We start from the raw sequence: 18,063 nt of genomic DNA on the forward strand, positions 1-18,063 counted from the left end.
TAATGATCTGCAAGAGTTCACAATTTGTTCACTGATGAGGTACTCCTAAGAATTTCTTGTGAAATTCAAAAGGAAACTGCTATTCCTGCAAGATTACTTAGACAGTGATCACCATAATTTTAACCGTCTGGATTAAAAGGATATGTTGTTGTATAGCCTCTAGAGTGGGTATTTAGGACTGAGTATTCTGAACAGAGAAATTTTGTTTTCTTCTTTTACATCTTTCTGACATACTCTACTTTTTATATCCTACGTAGACTTGTTATTTCATAATCTTTTGAACTGTCTTGAACTCTCCAGATGCTAGATAAAAAAATGTTCCTTTAACTTTACAGAAATAGTAGAACTTGTCTGAGCTTTGTTGTCAAAACTGTTCTGGGAAGTCGGCTTGACCCCTGTCCATTCACAGAGCAGATCTAGCCATAAAGATTTAGATTAAAGTGCCCTCAACTGGAGGTTCCCACCAGCGTGGCTGAGATACTGCTCAATGTCTCCTGAGTGCTCTCTGTGAAAAGTGAGACAGCTTGTTTAAAATCCCTTCAGATATGCTCTGTGATAAATCTTTTCCACTGGAAAGGACTATGAATAATTATCTTATAGTTGTGCTATCTCAGCCTTGGAGGAGCCAGTTAGGCAGTTAGTTTAGTTCTGATAACTTGTTGGATGGCTCCATCTGGATCTGCAAGTCTCTTGAGGCATACTCAAGAGGTCTTAACAAGAGAGCCAACTGGGTGAGTTAAAGATAACACTTAAGATTTCAGACCCTCTGTAGTCACATTGTAGTTCTAAGTCCCTAAGTCCAAGACTTTAGGGTAAATATCTTTTTGAAACATGTATTGTTACCTAGACAGTAGGACTTTTCTTGTGTAATGAAGCACCTGGTTATCTTGTCTTCAAGATGTCCAGAGCTCCATGTCTTCTGTCAAGAAAACAAACCAATATAAAACCATTTTGCAAGGTAAAATAACTCTACTGGGTACAAACTGATTATTCCCTCAGTGGCAGAGGAGTGTCAGGGCCATATGTGAAAAGAATTTCTGGATTAAAATCTTGGAATGAAGTGGGAGTTTTCTCTTTGCTTTGAATGACATCAGGATTTCAGGTAAAGAATTTTTAAAAGGTGACATTCACACAGAGATAAGAACTCTGTCTTTTGTAGTTGCTTGCTTAATGAATTCCCCATCCTCTCTGTGAGCTTGAAGTAATATGAACAGCAATGCATAATCTCAGTGCTAATAAAATCTGTGCTTCTTTCTTCACCCATATTACAGAGGAGAGCATTAAGGACAGCCTCTGAAAAACTCAGGAATCGCTCCTCTTTTTCTAACAATATTGTATACAGCACTCCAGGAACTCGAGTGAACAGATACATCAGCCGCTTGATAGAGGCCCGGCAAACTGAGTCTGAGATGGCTGACTTGAACTTCATTACCCTGAAGTATAAGCAAATTGAGCGTGAAAATAAAGTAAGGGACTTTATTTTTACTGATTTCGCTGACCATAAGCCAATTAGCACTGGGGTTTTTGTTTGGGTTTCATGCAATGTTTAAATTCTACACACTATCTTCAAATACCCCACTGGACTATTTCTCGGATAAGAGGGTGACATAATTTCTACCTTCTATGGAAACACTTGAAGGGGATAAAAAGAAAGATTGGTATTTGTGGTAATCACGTATCCTCTGAACAGAGAGAGACATAGTTCTCACCCAGGATTTTCCTGGGAAGCTGTGAAAAGCTGTGAGAAAGTTCAGAGAAGAGAATGAGAAACAGTTCTTATCTCCATTTGCTGCACCTGTTGTGCACATGTGAAATGTGTTATGGAGATTGTTTACCAAAGGGTGATGTCTTAATTGGACACTGTGTTTGGATTGATTGACTAATTAGGATAAGCTGTATTGGACAGTCTGTAAGGGTTACAAGTTTCTAAGAGTATAGTATAATACAGTATAGCTTAACAAAGCAATTGATCAGCCTTGTGCAGTCATGGAGTCAGTGCTCATTATTCCCTGTTCAGGGCATCATTGCCACGATAGGTATTGTCCTACTTGTCAGGATCCTACACAATGTTATGTATCCTGTGTTTTGGTCCTTCTTTTCCTTCTCCAAACTGTCTGAGTCACTTGTTTAATGCTGTCTCATTGCAATGTGTCTGCCTACTCACTCATCTGCTTTGGAGAAGTGTTATTCACAAGAAGATGTATAGGTAACCTGGTAAGTATTGATCCAGAAATTCTAGAAAATATAAAAAAAACAAAAAAAAACAAAAAAAAAACCCGAAAAACCCCAAACATTAAATCTCTGGACAAGGTTGCAATATTATACCAGTGTGGCTGTGCTGAAAGCAGGGGATTTACTCGGACCATACAAACATGCATATCAGTAAACAATTGTTCCTACCTTGTAGGAGTATTTTTTGTGAATACAAATTATTTGTATCTACAGCCTTTACTTTATGTGTTTGAAAAAACAAAAGTAGTATGGTTTTCATTAATTGCACTAATATTTATTTTTCCACTGTAAGTCACAATATAGTCTAAGATTTCAGGTCACTACTGCTTCAAGTTAGAAGGCTGTGTGCCATATTGGATCCAAATTTTTTAAGGTTTAAAGTATAAATTTTGGGTTCAAGTTTCCAAAGTAATTTATTATTAGACTGTAACTTTTTTGTTTCAAAATAAAAAGTCTTCTTGTGTAAATGACATTGAAGTTTGGGTCTTTCTGAGAAAACACTTTTGTTTTTCAACCCCTGGAAATCTTTCTCTCATTAATACTGTAGCTTAGTTGAATCAGGAACAGTAGCTGCCCCAAACTGAGCCCATGTATCTCATTAGCGGCTGCCTCCAAGTCCACTCACTAGAGTCCCGTCCTTGAGCAGCTGAGGTGAAAGAACTTCTTGAAAGCAGCAGCAAGGAGTCTATGGCCTTTTATCATGATGAGTAAAAAGAGGGAGGGCCACCCGCTTCTGGTTCAAAGTGGCTGATTTTTTTTCTCAAAAAGATAAACTTATATCTGAGCCTAAACAGGTTTTGACTAGTTACAAGGTGAAAGAGAAGTCTGTCAAGGAAAATCTTATGTAGACTTCCCTCATCTGTTTTTTCAGTACAAATTAAGCCATCATGTTTTTAACTAAGTAGGGGCTTGTTTTATTTTAGGATACAGTTCTTTCTTACTGGGAATGGACAAGTGTGGGTGTCTGGGTATACATGAAATATTTACTGTCTTCACTTCTTCCTTTCTTTAACAGTACCACCAGCTTCAGGATGAGTACTTCACCAGTGCTGTAGTTCTCTCACTAATTCTAGCTGCCTTATTTGGCCTTGTCTACCTTCTAATAATACCACAGTAAGTTTCTGTCTTTTGCCATCATAACTCAAAGTGGAACATCCTCAGACCTCCTGCAGAGGTCAAAAATTAAAGTCTTTGGAACAGGAATGGGGACTTCACATGGGAGATTCTCTGTTAGTATACCCCTCAGTCTAATTGTTATATCTTTCATTTGTCCACAGGAGATACTTTTCACTATAATTTTTTATTTTGTAGTAGTGTGCACTCAGGGGAAAAAGATACATTTCAGTGTTTATTTAAAATTTAGTGGTTATTTTAAACTTATTTAAAGTATTTCTGCATTACAAACAAAGGTGTTATGGCAGCTTTTCTAAATGTGTTTGTGCTACTTTGGATTAAGTACTGGTATTGATAGCAACAGAGATAAAACCCTGCAGAGTTTAATGGGAACTACTGAAAGTACCCATCCAGCTGCATTGAGGCCTGCATTTATAGCATTCATTGAAGTTTTTGGTATTTATCCCTACATAAACTGTAGAGTGTGTATTTTGGCTATGCATATATAACTTTTAGTCCAACCTTGACTGTACTTAAGTAAACATAACCAAGTGGTGTGTTTGGGAGGTGTCCTATGCCTATTGTTGAGTGATTAATTAGTGATTACCTCAGATTTTGTCAGTTCTATGTGAGTGCTTACTAAATAAAAAAAAATTGCACCCCTTTCAAATCTAGAGGTAGGTAGAATTGTCTATAAGGTATAAAAATTATGAATAATGAACTTTTTTCAGATTAGAATATCAAAGCATTAACAATAAAATTTATTCACTTTTATAACTACTTCAGGAGGAATAGAACTAGCTATAGGATAATGCTTTTGAAAATTCCATTTAAATTGTGGTCCTTTCTATTCACAAATCCCCAGTTAGAATAATACTTCTATATTCTATTATTTTTAGTTGAAAGATTGAAAAACAGTTTATTCATATTAATAACATAGAAACACTAATTTGTAATATAGTACCTTTCATCTAAAGAATTCAAAGTAACTTAGTCATCATTTACACCATTTCCAGACTAATGACTCTGCCGACTAATTGGAGCATGATTAAGAAGTCTTTCACCTTCTTCTTTAATAAGCCACAGCTGCAGTGCATAGCAGTTTTGAACAAGGAGAAACAAAGTGTATTAGTGTAGTTGAATCTAGACTGAATTTCTAAGAATCATATAGTAGCCTTTCGAAAAACTAGCGTCACTTTAAAACAGATGGGCAGAGCGTCAGTTTAAGTAGTGATCTGACAGACACACGAGCTCCAGAAGAATATCACCACAGAAGGTAATGAAGATGGACTGGGTTGGTTAAAAAAGCCACCCACTGAATGCTCCTAAGTTCTTTCTTCCAGTGCCTGAGTGGTGGCTTCATATAGCCAAAATCTTCTTGGGCTCTTCCCTTGCTGTGACACAGATGCACACATGAGCTAAATTAAAACTTTGGAAGTATAGGAAAAAGATTCCCCTCTTTCCCGAGTTTGGAGCTTTAAGCTGCTATTTAGATTGCCAAAGTAGTTATACATGTGGCAAGAGAATGCAAATCTAATACAAGGCTTGTAATATGCTACCTTAATGGGAGAAGTTCTTTATATATATATATATATATATATATATATTTCAAGGAGGAGAATGGTCATCTAGACAAGAAAATGTTGTAGGAAAGTCAATTACTGCATAGATATACAGAAATCAATAGACTTGCTATTTTCACAATTCTTATCATCTTTTGAGCAAAACAGCTTCTCAACTAAAGACACATTTTCTATTCCCAGATGGAGGTGGTCAAAATAAGGCTACGTTCCTGTCAACCTAAGCTGTCCAATTATGGAGGCACATAGACAGTGTAGCCACTAAAAGCCCTGACTAGAAACCCTTCTAATGTCCGATTCTGTGTTTCCTTTTCAAAAAAGCAATGTAGCCCTTTTTAGATGCCAACCCGAATGTCTGTCAGGGTGCCACTCAGCACTACTGTCAGTTGTCAGCTATGGCTACATTACAAGATGTTGTTGCAGGCATGTCCCCTGCATTCATTTCTAGCATTCTGGATACAAGGGAAATCTCTAAAGGCACGAGATCCTGCCTTGATTAATACTTGTATTCAGAGTCCACACTAAAAGCAGCCAGAGTCACCTTCCCATTCTGAGTACACAGAGTACACCACACAATTCTCCCAGTTCCTGTATCAGTACAGACTGCTACATTAATTTGAAATCAAAGTCAAATAGTTAGAATCTCTACAGGAGAACTTCGCACTTCTGCTGTTAAAAAACAATCTTTTTCCAGTAATCGTTAAGGGCACAGATACATAACTGCCTGAATCCATTGTTCACTTGGCTTCTGGACTGACTGGTTTATCCTCACAAGTTAGAAAAAAGGTGTGAAGATCATGTTATGCTGCTGTCATACAGCCCTGGCATGGGGCCAGGCTATCTCTGAGCAGAAATCAAACACACCCACACTGGTGGACTAATTTCTGTCAGCTTGCTCACATCCATAAGGTTCTTTTCCAAAAGAAGTTTTCTGGAGAAAGGTCTTGGTTTGCACCCCTCTTCTCATTCAGAACAAGCCTATTTTGATAGATCAGAAGAGGGAAGATTTAAAATTTAAGAATTATTAAATCGTCTTTTTGAAGCATAAGATTTGTCTAACCATTGAGGAAGACTCAAAAGGAAGGAGTTTTTCTGTTTCATTAAAAGGCAGGTTTCTCTGATTTTATTTGACTTCCTAAGTGTCTAAATTATATGATCATTGATTTCTGAATCTTTGAGAAAGAGGAATGAGACAGAAAAAGTATCTGGTAACTATTAACACCACTGCCAAGGTCAAGTAATTGAGTTACACACTCTCCTTGGAAGACTCATCATGCTGAATATTCTGCACTAGCCTACAATTAGAAAGTGTCTCTCTTGACTAACATACATTTGAATTTTTGAGGTTCTTTGATCTTCCTTCTGACATCAGAGCGGGGACCATTTAAAAGAGCATTTACTAATTTCATAGTCTTGAGAGCAGTGGACATCACTGCTTAATTTGCACTATGATGGTTAGTATAACATCAAGGTTGAGGAGGACATCCTCCACCATTTATAAAATACTGTTTTAGAAGGACCCCTAACTGTAGTTTGTCCTCATGTGTTACTGAGTTGCATTGCATTACTTCTATTGTGTTTTGATTCTAGGAGTACCGTAGTTCTTGTTCTCCTGGTGTTTTGCATATGCTTCCTAGTGGCTTGTATTATGTACCTACATGTCACACGAGTACAAGTAAGTGATTTAAGATTTTGTGACTATTCTTCCCTTTGGTGTCCATGATATGTTTGTTCTTTGGAATATGAAGCCATCAGTGTATGCTTCACAGATTCACAGAGTCTGAAATTTATGTGTTTAAAGTTGCTTATTAAGTAATGTATTAGATACTTGAAAACCAAAGACCATAATCTGAAAGTAGACTTTTTACATGAGTAATCGTTAGTTACAAAAGTGTAGCATTCAGTTCCATTAATTCTACACTTTGTTTTTTGCTATATCTTCCCTGAGCACCTAGGACTAAATACTGTGTTTAAATCAACTGCTTTAACCTGACTTTTACTCCTTTCTGACTACACTGCACAATAGTTCTCCTTTTCATTCCAGCTGATCTGGATATAAAGTCCTGCTAACATCCCCTCTGTTTTCAAAATTTTTCCTGCCAAAACAGCAGATGTTTTGATGGTAAAGCACAATGTTTTGCACACACAATCCTTGGCCTTTTCAAGACCTTAAGTAATGATTAATTCTCCTGCATTATATTTTCACAACAGGAATGATGCAGAAGGACATTTGGTTGTTTTAGGAGGGAAATAGGTCTGCCAGATCAGAATACAACATCTACAGGCTAATTTTCTGATGAAAGAAATCTCTACTGGATTAATATAAATTTAGTCTTTTCAGACAAATATCAGGAAAAAACACCTACTCATTTAATGAGCTTTTCTGATTTGGACACACTAATTTTAGTTTTAAAAAGTGCCCTTTGGCACAAGAAAAGTATGTGCTTTCATGGGAACATAAATAGTATATTAGCCAAGTATCAGGTGCTGAAAAGAACCTTATTAATGAATTTAAAAAATTATTTGCGAGTAACTTTGATGATCTCTTTTTTTTATTAGGGCAGAGTAGTTTATCATCTGTTCTCTGTATAAATTAAGTTTGTAGCAATTTACTTCTCTTTATACAATTTACCTGGGGCTAGTGCAAACATAAGAAGTACTCCATCTTTTTTGTCAGTCAAGAAAATTTGTATTTATTCCAGGTTCCTCCAGAGATTCAATACTATACAGGATCAAATCCAGCATTAGAAAAATAAAGAAATATAAAACCTTAGAATCACAATTTAAAACTTTATGGCAAGAAAAAAGTCTTATAATAATTAAAAGTAATATAATGTGAATAATGGATGTACAATTGTAAAACAATCATTCCCCTGTTTTAATCAGTTGTATGGCACTTGCTCTTTTACACTGCACAAGTGACTCAGCTTCTCCATGCTTTAGCATTAAACACCTCACTCATAAAACTACTTTCATAATATTTTACTGTACCTGTTACCTAACATTTTGGTAATTTGACACTACTTATTTAGTTAATAAAAAAATTCACAAATAAAACAAAGAAAATGAAGCCCAAAATTCTATGCTATCATAAAAGTGCCAATACAATTTAGAATGAGGTAAAGTCAGAAGTATAAATCTTAATAGTGTCAGAATTTTAATTTAGACATGTCTCATACCTTATCATTTAGAGGTCTGTTTTCCATTTTAACCCAATAGCCTACCATGTCAACATTTAAAACATGTATGTGCTACACAGACCAAAAAAATTGTCTGTGCAATGTGTCAGGACGTGATCTTTGAATCCATACTTTTCTTTATCCCTATTAACCATCCAGCATTATCTTCAAACCATGGGTATTATCTCTTTAATAAGCAATAGACAGCTTATTTGGTTGCAAACTTAATTAATGGTATAAATATTTTTTCTTCAAGCAAAATTATTTTGTATTTTATTTATATGGATAAAACCACATATGTTCCACCTCACTTGGATACAGGATTCTGGTCTAGTTAAGTGGACAGTTTGATGGGTAAAATACTATGGGGATAATCACATTCAGAGTGTAGCACTTTATGGTAACCTTGAAACCAGTGTAAGTGGGATACTACAGGAGTTTATCCTGGATCCTATCCTGTCAGACATTTTTATCAACAGCCTGGAGGAGGACACGGCAAATACTCATGTCATGTTTTCAAATGAATACAACTTTGTGAGAAAAGCTGGCAGGATGGTTATTGAGTGGGTCCTAGATAGGTTAACAGAATGGGCAAACAGGAATCTTATAACTATAGAACCTATAATGCAAAGTCCAGGTCCTGAGAAGAAACGATGCTGTGCAATGACACAGGAGGAGTAACCAACTCTGCAAAAATTGCCCTGAGACTCTGAGGTTCAAGGCAGACAGTACTTTTGAGCCCCCTGGGGTCCCTTCCAATCAGAACTATATGATAGTGATGAATGAATGCAGAAATAGTCTTTTCTCATAGTGTAATTTTGGACATTGCTCTATCTCCCTTGAAATGTAGCTTTTCAGTCTCAGATTCCTATAATCTGAGGTATTTTTTCTTCAATATGCTCAGTTTTATTAAAGGTGATATACCTCAGGTATCCCAATCTATCTTACTGATGCTAGTACTTACACAGGTGTAGAAAATTACTTCAGATTTGTAATACAAATCTACTACCGATATATTGATTGCTCCACACCTATGTTTACATGGACTTAACCCATATTGAAGCCAGAATATATTTGTAGATTCATGATTACTTTTTTTTCCCTGTAATTGCTGTATTCTGAAGGCTACAGTAGTCTTTCTCTGACTGCTAGGCTGCCTGCTGAAAGCTATGTTTTTTGCTGGTGAAATGAACAGCTTTTTTTCAAAACTGTTGACTTTCATCCAAAAATCAGGTGTTTGCTTGCTCCATTTAACCTTTAGTGAAATTCAACCTTGATAAACCTGAGCTTCCTCCTTTTAAAGGACATAGGATAGTCCCCACTTTAAATATGACTGTTTCTTGGATTGTATCCTTGACCCTTGAAGTCACTAGAAGAAGTCCTGTGGTCTGAAAGATACATCTAGTAGATAATAGAAGCCCCAAATATTCTTAGTGCAAGGGGAAAGGAAGGAAAGCAGCTTTACCTGGAAGCAGAGTTTATCAGAACGACTGGAACAGGCCCAAAGTGCACAGCCTGACAGACTTACCCTTCGTCTCTTACATTCTGCCACAGGCTTCATAGCAGCAAGAACTTACACTTAATAGTGTGACAAATTGAATCAGGCTAAAAGTGGAGATAAACAGAATGTGTTCAAGACTCCATTTCACCAGATATTTTTGTTGTCGACTGCTGTTTCTGAAAAATTCAATATTTTTATGAGTCACAATAATTAAAACTACCCTGGCATTTAACCTGCCTATTATAGCAGAAGACACATATACCATTCCAAAATTCTATGCTATCACAGTATGTTATCTTGGATCACAATTTGCAAGGCAAAAGAGGCTGAAAATTTGCAACTCAAAAGTTGCTTTGGGTACTTTCCCCACGAGAGCAAAATCAAATGCCATCCTAGAATATTATTTGCATCATGAGTAGACATACAAGTAAAAATTTCTAAGTTTTAATCATAGTGAGAAATAATATATAGCAATAGTAATTTTACATTTATTATCCCCAAAACTGTAATTATCATTAAAATACACCTACACACTTACAGTTACTCCACAACAATAACTGCAATTTCATAATTTGTAGTACAGGTGAAATTTCTGTATCCCTTATTCACTTCTCTTTATAGACTACTAAAAAATAACAACCCCACTTTAAAAATACTTTCAAATATACTTTTTTTTTCTTTTTTAGTGTTTTCCAGGGTGCCTGACAATACAAATTCGTACCATTTTGTGTATTTTTATTGTGATCTTAATATACTCTGTGGCTCAAGGCTGTGTGGTGAGTATTTAAATCAAGTTTCACTTAAATGAGCATTGTGTTTAAAGAACATACTTGTGAGATCCCTTTAATACATACCATATTCTCATCAGATGAATTCCTATTTGTTTTATTTTTCATATTTGCAGAGCATGTTTCTTCAAAATTGAACCCCTTTTCTGCAATTGGGATTTTCATTGGCCTGAGACAGTGTGTTGAACTAGGAATGGCAAAGCCATTAGCAAATTACACAGATAATACCTATTCAAAACCAATATAAATTTGTATTTCAAACTTTAGCATCATGTAGACTGCTGGTGTCATGTACTTTATGGGAAAAGCATTTTTCAATGTTCAACTTGCTTACTAGTTCAATGGCTAATATTTTGGGACAGACAAGGCATGGTGTCAAAACAAGATTACTATTTCTATGTGACACCTTATAGAAGATACCTCTGTGTAATAATGGGGATATTTTTAGTCCAGGCAGATCAGAAAAGATAGAGAGATCTTAAAATATTGACAGTTTTGTGTAACGAGAAGAGGAGCTTACATTGTGCTATTGATATGATCCATTCATATCTAATGTCTAAAAAGCTTGTTATTTGAAGTGAATGTGCTCAATACTTCTGAAAATTGAGCCTCCTTTACTGTAGAATAGCAGAGAGTTCAACATGGTCAACTTCAATTAAAATGGTCTTCAAACTTCCTCAAAAGTATTTGTCAGTCAGTTGCCTTGACCAATTCCTAGCGCTCATCTTTAGCATTTTGGCTGCCAATGCTAATGCATTAAACATGTTATTCAAAGGAAAGGATCCACATAAAAATAGCACACGAAATGCAACTGGAAATGCTGAGGAGGCAGATATTTCAAATTATGCTTCTCTGCAGGAATTTGACAATGTGTTCTGACCATTAAGAAGACATGAGCTTCAGTGCTGAGATGCCGAGCCCCATGTTTTGTATTTTGTGTATTCACTTGTCCCTGGACCTGCCCTGAGAACATACTAACTGGCTTATCCCCATGAGCTGACTGGGCAGACGGTCCCTTTTCTGTGGATTCCAATGTCCTGAGAGGAACCAAGAATTGCTGATGTTGAGACATTTCTGGGAATTCCTGAACATCATCTGTGTGAGTAACACACAGCCCTAATAGCACACAGATGCATATATGGTTCCTAAGGCGGACAGAAGCACAAAATGCATAGAGCTTTGCAGTGATTCCAGGCTAGCTTCTCAGCAAATTCTGTGTATCTAACTTTGGAATTGAGATGAAAGTTGTGACAGCTAAAACCTTTGTGAATCAGCCTCCACAGGTCTGACCCTTACTTTGACCAAATGAAACAAGCACCATTGCTGCCATTTAAAGATAGTGAGAATGAGAAATAGACATCGTAAGCCCTAAGGCAGTGCTGAACAACAGTGGAAGGCAAATTAGAATTTAGAAGTTCTGACCTCCAATAAGGGAATGGTCATTCAGTTACAACTTAGAACATAATTCATTCCTCAACAAAAATAACTTATAACCTAGGTAGAAATGTTTAATCAGTAGAAATTATTAGTTTCTGCAAAGTAATGCCTCTAGAATTGTCATCTGTCAGAAGAGCTAGGTGTTGACGTCCCACTATTGGTTGTATAACAGATGATATTTTCCTGAGTGGATTCCAGATTACTGATGAAGCCCTCATGCATGTGTATGTTTTTGGATAATTTTATGAAAGCATTTTTAAGGATATTGAACAAAATCCTATTAAAAGGGATTTTTCATTTCACTTTCCCAATCTCATTTCACAGTGTTACCTATTATGAGTTTAACTCACATTTTTTTATGTATTATGTCTCGTCTTTTTAAGTTAATACCACCCCTCCTAAAATACATGGTTTAATCATCCTTCAGGATGTCAGTTACTTTACAACATGCTATAAAATTTCATTCTCAGTGGTCGAGATGAAATAGAAAGGTCTCATAATACACTTCAAAAGAGATGTTTAAGTACAGGGCAGGGCTTATGTGATGGTGCCTGTTAGATCAATTTCACACTACAATCCCACTCTCCCCTACTTATACTAACTCTTATCCTTTTCCTTTGTAAGGGGTGAAGGTTGGACTGCAGTTAAAACTGGAGCTCTAGGGACTTGCACTATTTTCCAGAAATTCCTCTCTTCCTTGGGTAACAGCTCTGAGATTTGTACATGACATTGTCTTTAGGAAAAGCAGGTTAGATTTCCCCAAATTTCCCATGAGATATATGAAAAAAATTTATTTCCCAGTATAAGAAGGAAATGGAACTCCTTGGATGATTAAATAACAGGGGTAATTAAAGATGAGTGCTTGTATTTGAAACATATGTTACAGTAGAAGTAGCTGTGACTTGGAAAAAGATGTTATGTTTAGTTTTTCACTCAATAAAATATTTTATTTTCTATTTAAGTAATTGAAGTTTATGTGATTTACATAGTCAGTAAAACAATAATTTATCTCTGTGCTCTGTAAAAGAACCTTTTTCACCTGCATGACCAAATAAAATGTTAACTGAAGTTCCTTAATTTTGCAGGAATATCCTGGTTTGAGAATCTCTTAGGTTTGAGCAATGAGAGGGAAACTATTCAACTAAGCCCACACTTCAATTGGTTGCCTCTTATTGGCATCTAATTAACAAATTGTGTCTCTCCCCTAAAACTCAGTGGAGCATTACAGGAAAAGGAGATTTTAATACAGCATTGAGCTTAGTGGGAACTCCACAGGCATATTTTTTCCAATTAGCAATGAACTACAGTCAGCCTCCATACCAACTACATTTTTGTTTATTTCATATTTAACATTCTTCCCTTCTCACTTCTCCTGTCTTTTCTAGGTTGGCTGCATGCCTTGGGTTTGGAATACCAATTCCAGCAGCTCAATAGTTATAATTTCTCCTGGTGGAACAAATAAAACAATGAATGAACTTCCATGTGACACAGCCCACTATGCTTTCCTTTCCTGTGTAGTGGGGACTCTCACCTTGGCAATATTTCTACGTGTATCTTCCTTGCCAAAAATTATTCTCCTGCTTTTTGTTACAATTTTGTACATACTTATTCTGGAACTCAGTGGTTACAGAAAAGCAGTGGGGTAGGTATCACGCAAAATTAAGCAATGGGTAATTTTCTATAGATAGTCACGCATTGACTACTTTTTTCTGAATTGTCCTCTAGTGTTCAGCGCTGCCTAGGAGTAGAGCATAAGAAACACATCAGTCATCCTTTCCCCAACAATTGTAGGATCTAGTAATGTCCATCAACAGGGGAGAAGCTTTTGGGAGCTAGCAACTGTTGCCCCATTGTTCTGTAGTTTTATGTTAATGTACCCCAGCTGAACACTCTGCAGTCTAGCTATGGTATGGAATAGAAAAACACAGTTAAAAACTTAACTGCCATATTTCAGCAGCCCTCAGTCACAATTTCAATAAAACTTTTGAGCTTTTCAATGTTTTTATATTTTCTAATTAAAAACATGCACACACATTACAATAATGCATAGCATCTAAAAATCCTCAAGAATTGCATGTTGGTGTGATGCAGCAATCAGATGTACTCTCACCCATCTCCCTGCCCAGATGAGCCTAGTGATTAGGAGGTATCCATGTGTTCTAAACTAAGGATCTGATATTAAATGGGCAGTGTTAGGTATTAGACCTGGAATAACACATTTATTTTCTTCTTCTTTTTAAGGGGCGGTTCCTTTTACATGCGTGGCTATGAACCAATACTAGCTATTTTGCTGTTTTCTTGTGCTTTAGCACTGCATTCAAGACAGGTGGACTTGAAACTGCGTCTGGACTACCTCTGGGCAGTGCAGGTAAATCACAGGACTTCATAGTATCCATGAACACAAAATATTGTCTGACTTTTTAAATCAGTTTTCAAATACTTTCAGAACAAATTACTTGGACTCAGACACAAACTGTTTCATGTCTTTTGGGATTCACAGCGAAAGATTATTTTACAGCTTTCTTTCCACACATCTATACAATTAATTTTTCCTGGAGAAGTGATTTTTTTGATTCTTAGCAGTTGCTCCAGTATATGATTAGTCAAATAATATGTTTATATCTAAGATGCATTAGGAATAACCTGTTAACAATATAAATTTGAGATAAAAAAAATTAAATCCATGGGAATTTTTATCTTATATTACAAAAAGGAGTGAAAGTAAATCAATATTTAGGTAAATTGAAAAGAAGCAGGTAAAACTGATAAAAGGAAATATTTAAACCTGTATTATTCAAAGAAACTATGGAACTCTTTCCGAGAGGAAGATCAGAAATTTTTTAGATAATAAGTACAGAGACCATTTTTGAAAATATATTTACTAACTATCATAGACAGAGCAACTTTGGAGAGAGAAGCAGTGTTCTGCATAAAGGGAAATAATAATCATGTTTATCAGACAGGGAGACATCCCACAGTCCTGTTCTGTGTCAATGTTTGGTTGAACTCTGGTTTCCTGCTGGTCTCCTGCCTCTACTCTCACATCTCCCTCTGCCTGGGCTGCACTTTGTGTTAAAGGGTTGCCTTCAGCCTGTTTGGGTTTTTTCTTTTGAGGATCAGAATGACCCTGGGGTAGGGACATGCCAGTGCAATGTTTTCCTTGCCAGGGGTTGCACACTCAGTAGAGAGTGTGGTCATCAGGATATGTCTACCTCCTGTCACACCTCTCAGCAGTCTAATTCCCACCTCCAAAGTGTTTTACACTTGCCCCCAAGAGAAGGAGAAAGTTGAATATGTAAGTTTATTTGGTGGAATTTGGAAGTTTTCCAAACTTACACACCTGTTCTCACCTTCACCCCGTTAATTATTTTGTCAAGAGGACCATTTAAAGCATTATAGTGCTTGCTTTTACACATAACATAAAGACTGGAACACATGGGTTACTGGTTGACTGGAACATATCCCTGGCTCCACTGTATTACATAAAATGGAGAAATCAGTTATGACTTAGTTCTATTGGCTTCTGCTTGAAAAGTTTTTCCGTCTAGCACTTAAGCTGTGTGGGGATTTCTTGTTTGACTTGATGTCCAAGACTGTGTTCCCTTCTTTTATGCTTTAAGATTATTTTGTTCTATAATTTCTCTCAACTCCATACAGTTCAACTGAGCGTGATCATTCAATTTAAGTTTTGTCCTACGACCTGCAGTATTGATAACTGCTATGAATGTCAGCCTCAGAAGGCTGTTTTGGATAAAGTGATACTAATTTCTCTTCACTGTGGTGCCAAATACAATTTGCAGAGGGAAAAAAAGACTGCCTGATTTTGAAATTCAGTTCAGCACCTGCCTTTTTGGATGGTCTCTAATTTGATATGGGTTGGCACACAGTGGAAGTATGTGAGTGCCATCTGATCTATTAATACAAAATCTTCTGTATGTTATTCCTAGCCCTGAAATAGAGTAGCAGTGCAGTAATGTACCAGTTCTGCTATCCTGTGACCTTTCAGTGGAACGAGAGAGAGTTCCAGCATCTTAAATACTTTTCGTCATTTCAGCAACTGCAACTTGCATGGCAAATTGTGCATCCCTAATGGAAGTACTGCTTAAAGATTCTTACTTTTAAGTGAGCTTTTAATTAGCAATTAATCAGTTTAAAAAATTGGAGTATAAGAGTATGGCATGGTTTTCTAATGAAAGACCAGACCTGGACTTGGACAGTGGTAAAGGAAGAAATATGGACTTTTTCTGTTTTCTTAGAGACAAGTTATATAAAAGTACCTAGTCATGGTCACTATTGTTAAAATCATTGTGCACTTTCTCCAAGGGACAGTAAGAGCAGATAAGACATGTAATTTCAGTATTGTCCACCGGTATTTCCAGGTACCATTTCAAAAAGTGTTTTTCATCTGAGAAAAGCAAATGCAATTTTCAGATCTTTTCAATTGTAAATCAGAGATGTATGTGGTGCCACCTTGTGTCTGAGGTTTGTGTGATAATAATGAGAAAGGAAAAACTCAGTTTAGGTAGAAAATTCAGAATTTAGGGATTAACAAAACTAGCATTCTTTGAAATCAGTATGCTGATTTCAAATTATAATGATTTCAATGATTATGTTCTTGGCCTCTTAGATTATCTAGGCATATACCTTTCATCTTCTCAATTTCAAGTGGAAGATCTATTCCCTGTACAGAAAGTAATAGTGGAAAACATGTTAAAAGAAATGCTGTTCTGCTTTCCACTCTGTGTATTGGTTGTAAATGATACTGAGTCCAAGGACTAATTGTCATAACAACTAGGAGTACCGTCTATGAGGGATGTTACAGAAGTTGTACTTTTACTTACCCTTTCCAATGAATAAGCAAAAAAAACCCCAAAACCACCCAGAACATGGTCTTTGAACTTGCTAGGTTCAGGGAACACTGTTTATTGGAAATACCTATATGTTAAAGCTGCCTTTGAGTAGTTAGCAAACTCCAGGCTACTAATTCTTCAGCAGCCTTTAAGAGGTGACAAATAAGAGCCAGTTTTCTGTAGCTGCTGGACTGCAGGAGCCTTCTATAAGGCAAAAGCAGTCTTGGTCATGTTTCTCTACAGCCATAGTACTACTTACTGTTAAACCATGCTGGCTTAACTTGGTTATATTTCTGGTAACAGAAGTTTTAGAAAGACCATTGACTCAGTGCACAGGATCTATGGAGATTTTCTGTTTTGCAAAGTGAATGTGCTGTTTCTTTGTCCAAACACTGAATTGCATGAACCAAATGCTAAATGTTGATTTACATCTTCTAGTAGCCAGTACCTGCTGTGTGAAGACATTCCTGTCATTTTAGGAAGCTTTTCAATTGCTGGCTTACATCTGGGGGAATTTCAGACCCATTTCTGGAAGCTTCAAGCACTTTGTTTGCATACTTTTAGTAGCATTCATTATTGGGCTAATCCTGTAAAAAATGTTCTCAGATGAATAAAAGCATTTGTGGCATAAACTGTAATAAAAAGGATTTCAGAGATAACTTCTTTTATTTCATCGTGAACAACAGTCCAGTACTACTAAATTATACTGTAAACTATGAAAGTATCCCAAAACTAATCATAAGAATACATAGATACATATTAAGTGGTCTGTGCTAAGGTCTGAGGAAAACATAATTCAACACTTTTTTTTCACCCCATCGGGGGAAAAAAAAGTACTTTGAAGAAGAGCAGTTTCAAACAAGAAAAACTGATTAAGGAAAATTACACAGTTTCAAGACAAGTTAATCCAACTTCCACTCATCTAGGCTGCATTATCAGAACAGTGATAATACAGTAGAATTTATGTACATTGCATGGAAAAATACTTTTTAATGGATGATATGTTGTTAAAACATTTATATTTGCACCTTCTGTTCACCAATCAGTAGTGTTATAGGCTCTGGTTGATTTGCTATGGATTTTTTTTCTGTGCCAGATTTAATTTTTCTGAATATCACAGTATTTTCAGAAAATATCTGTTGGTTGTTTTCTTGATATTTTTAATAAGCAGTGGGAGGAGAATTTCATTTTCTGCATAACATTGTTGTGTAACTCTGTGTTCCTCATATGACAATAAGTATGAATAGCAAATATAGGAGATTTTACTTATTTGTGACTGATAATCGTTTTTGGTTATGCAAATTATTTAACACAACTGGGAGGGGGAAAAAACGTAAGGAATCCAGGAAGATCCTAAAACTACCAAAAAATGTAGTTGCTCAC

General features: G+C 36.2%; 1 protein-coding gene across 2 annotated transcripts in view; it reads left to right on the forward strand.

Moving 5' to 3' along the window:
* The window catches only part of ADCY1 (adenylate cyclase 1), a 160,156-nt gene that overhangs the window by 116,934 nt on the left and 25,159 nt on the right, over positions 1-18,063 (forward strand). For both annotated transcript variants that reach the window (XR_010028070.1, XM_063158793.1), the window contains exons 9-14: positions 1,272-1,466; positions 3,248-3,345; positions 6,516-6,600; positions 10,292-10,381; positions 13,216-13,472; positions 14,072-14,198. Coding sequence is in view for 1 of the 2 variants with exons in the window: in XM_063158793.1 (XP_063014863.1) it covers positions 1,272-1,466; positions 3,248-3,345; positions 6,516-6,600; positions 10,292-10,381; positions 13,216-13,472; positions 14,072-14,198 (852 nt within the window). In the remaining variant the exon portion in view is untranslated. The remainder of the gene's footprint in view (positions 1-1,271; positions 1,467-3,247; positions 3,346-6,515; positions 6,601-10,291; positions 10,382-13,215; positions 13,473-14,071; positions 14,199-18,063) is intronic.

This window comes from Melospiza melodia, chromosome 1, assembly GCF_035770615.1.
Source record: "Melospiza melodia melodia isolate bMelMel2 chromosome 1, bMelMel2.pri, whole genome shotgun sequence".
Lineage (NCBI taxonomy): Eukaryota > Metazoa > Chordata > Aves > Passeriformes > Passerellidae > Melospiza > Melospiza melodia.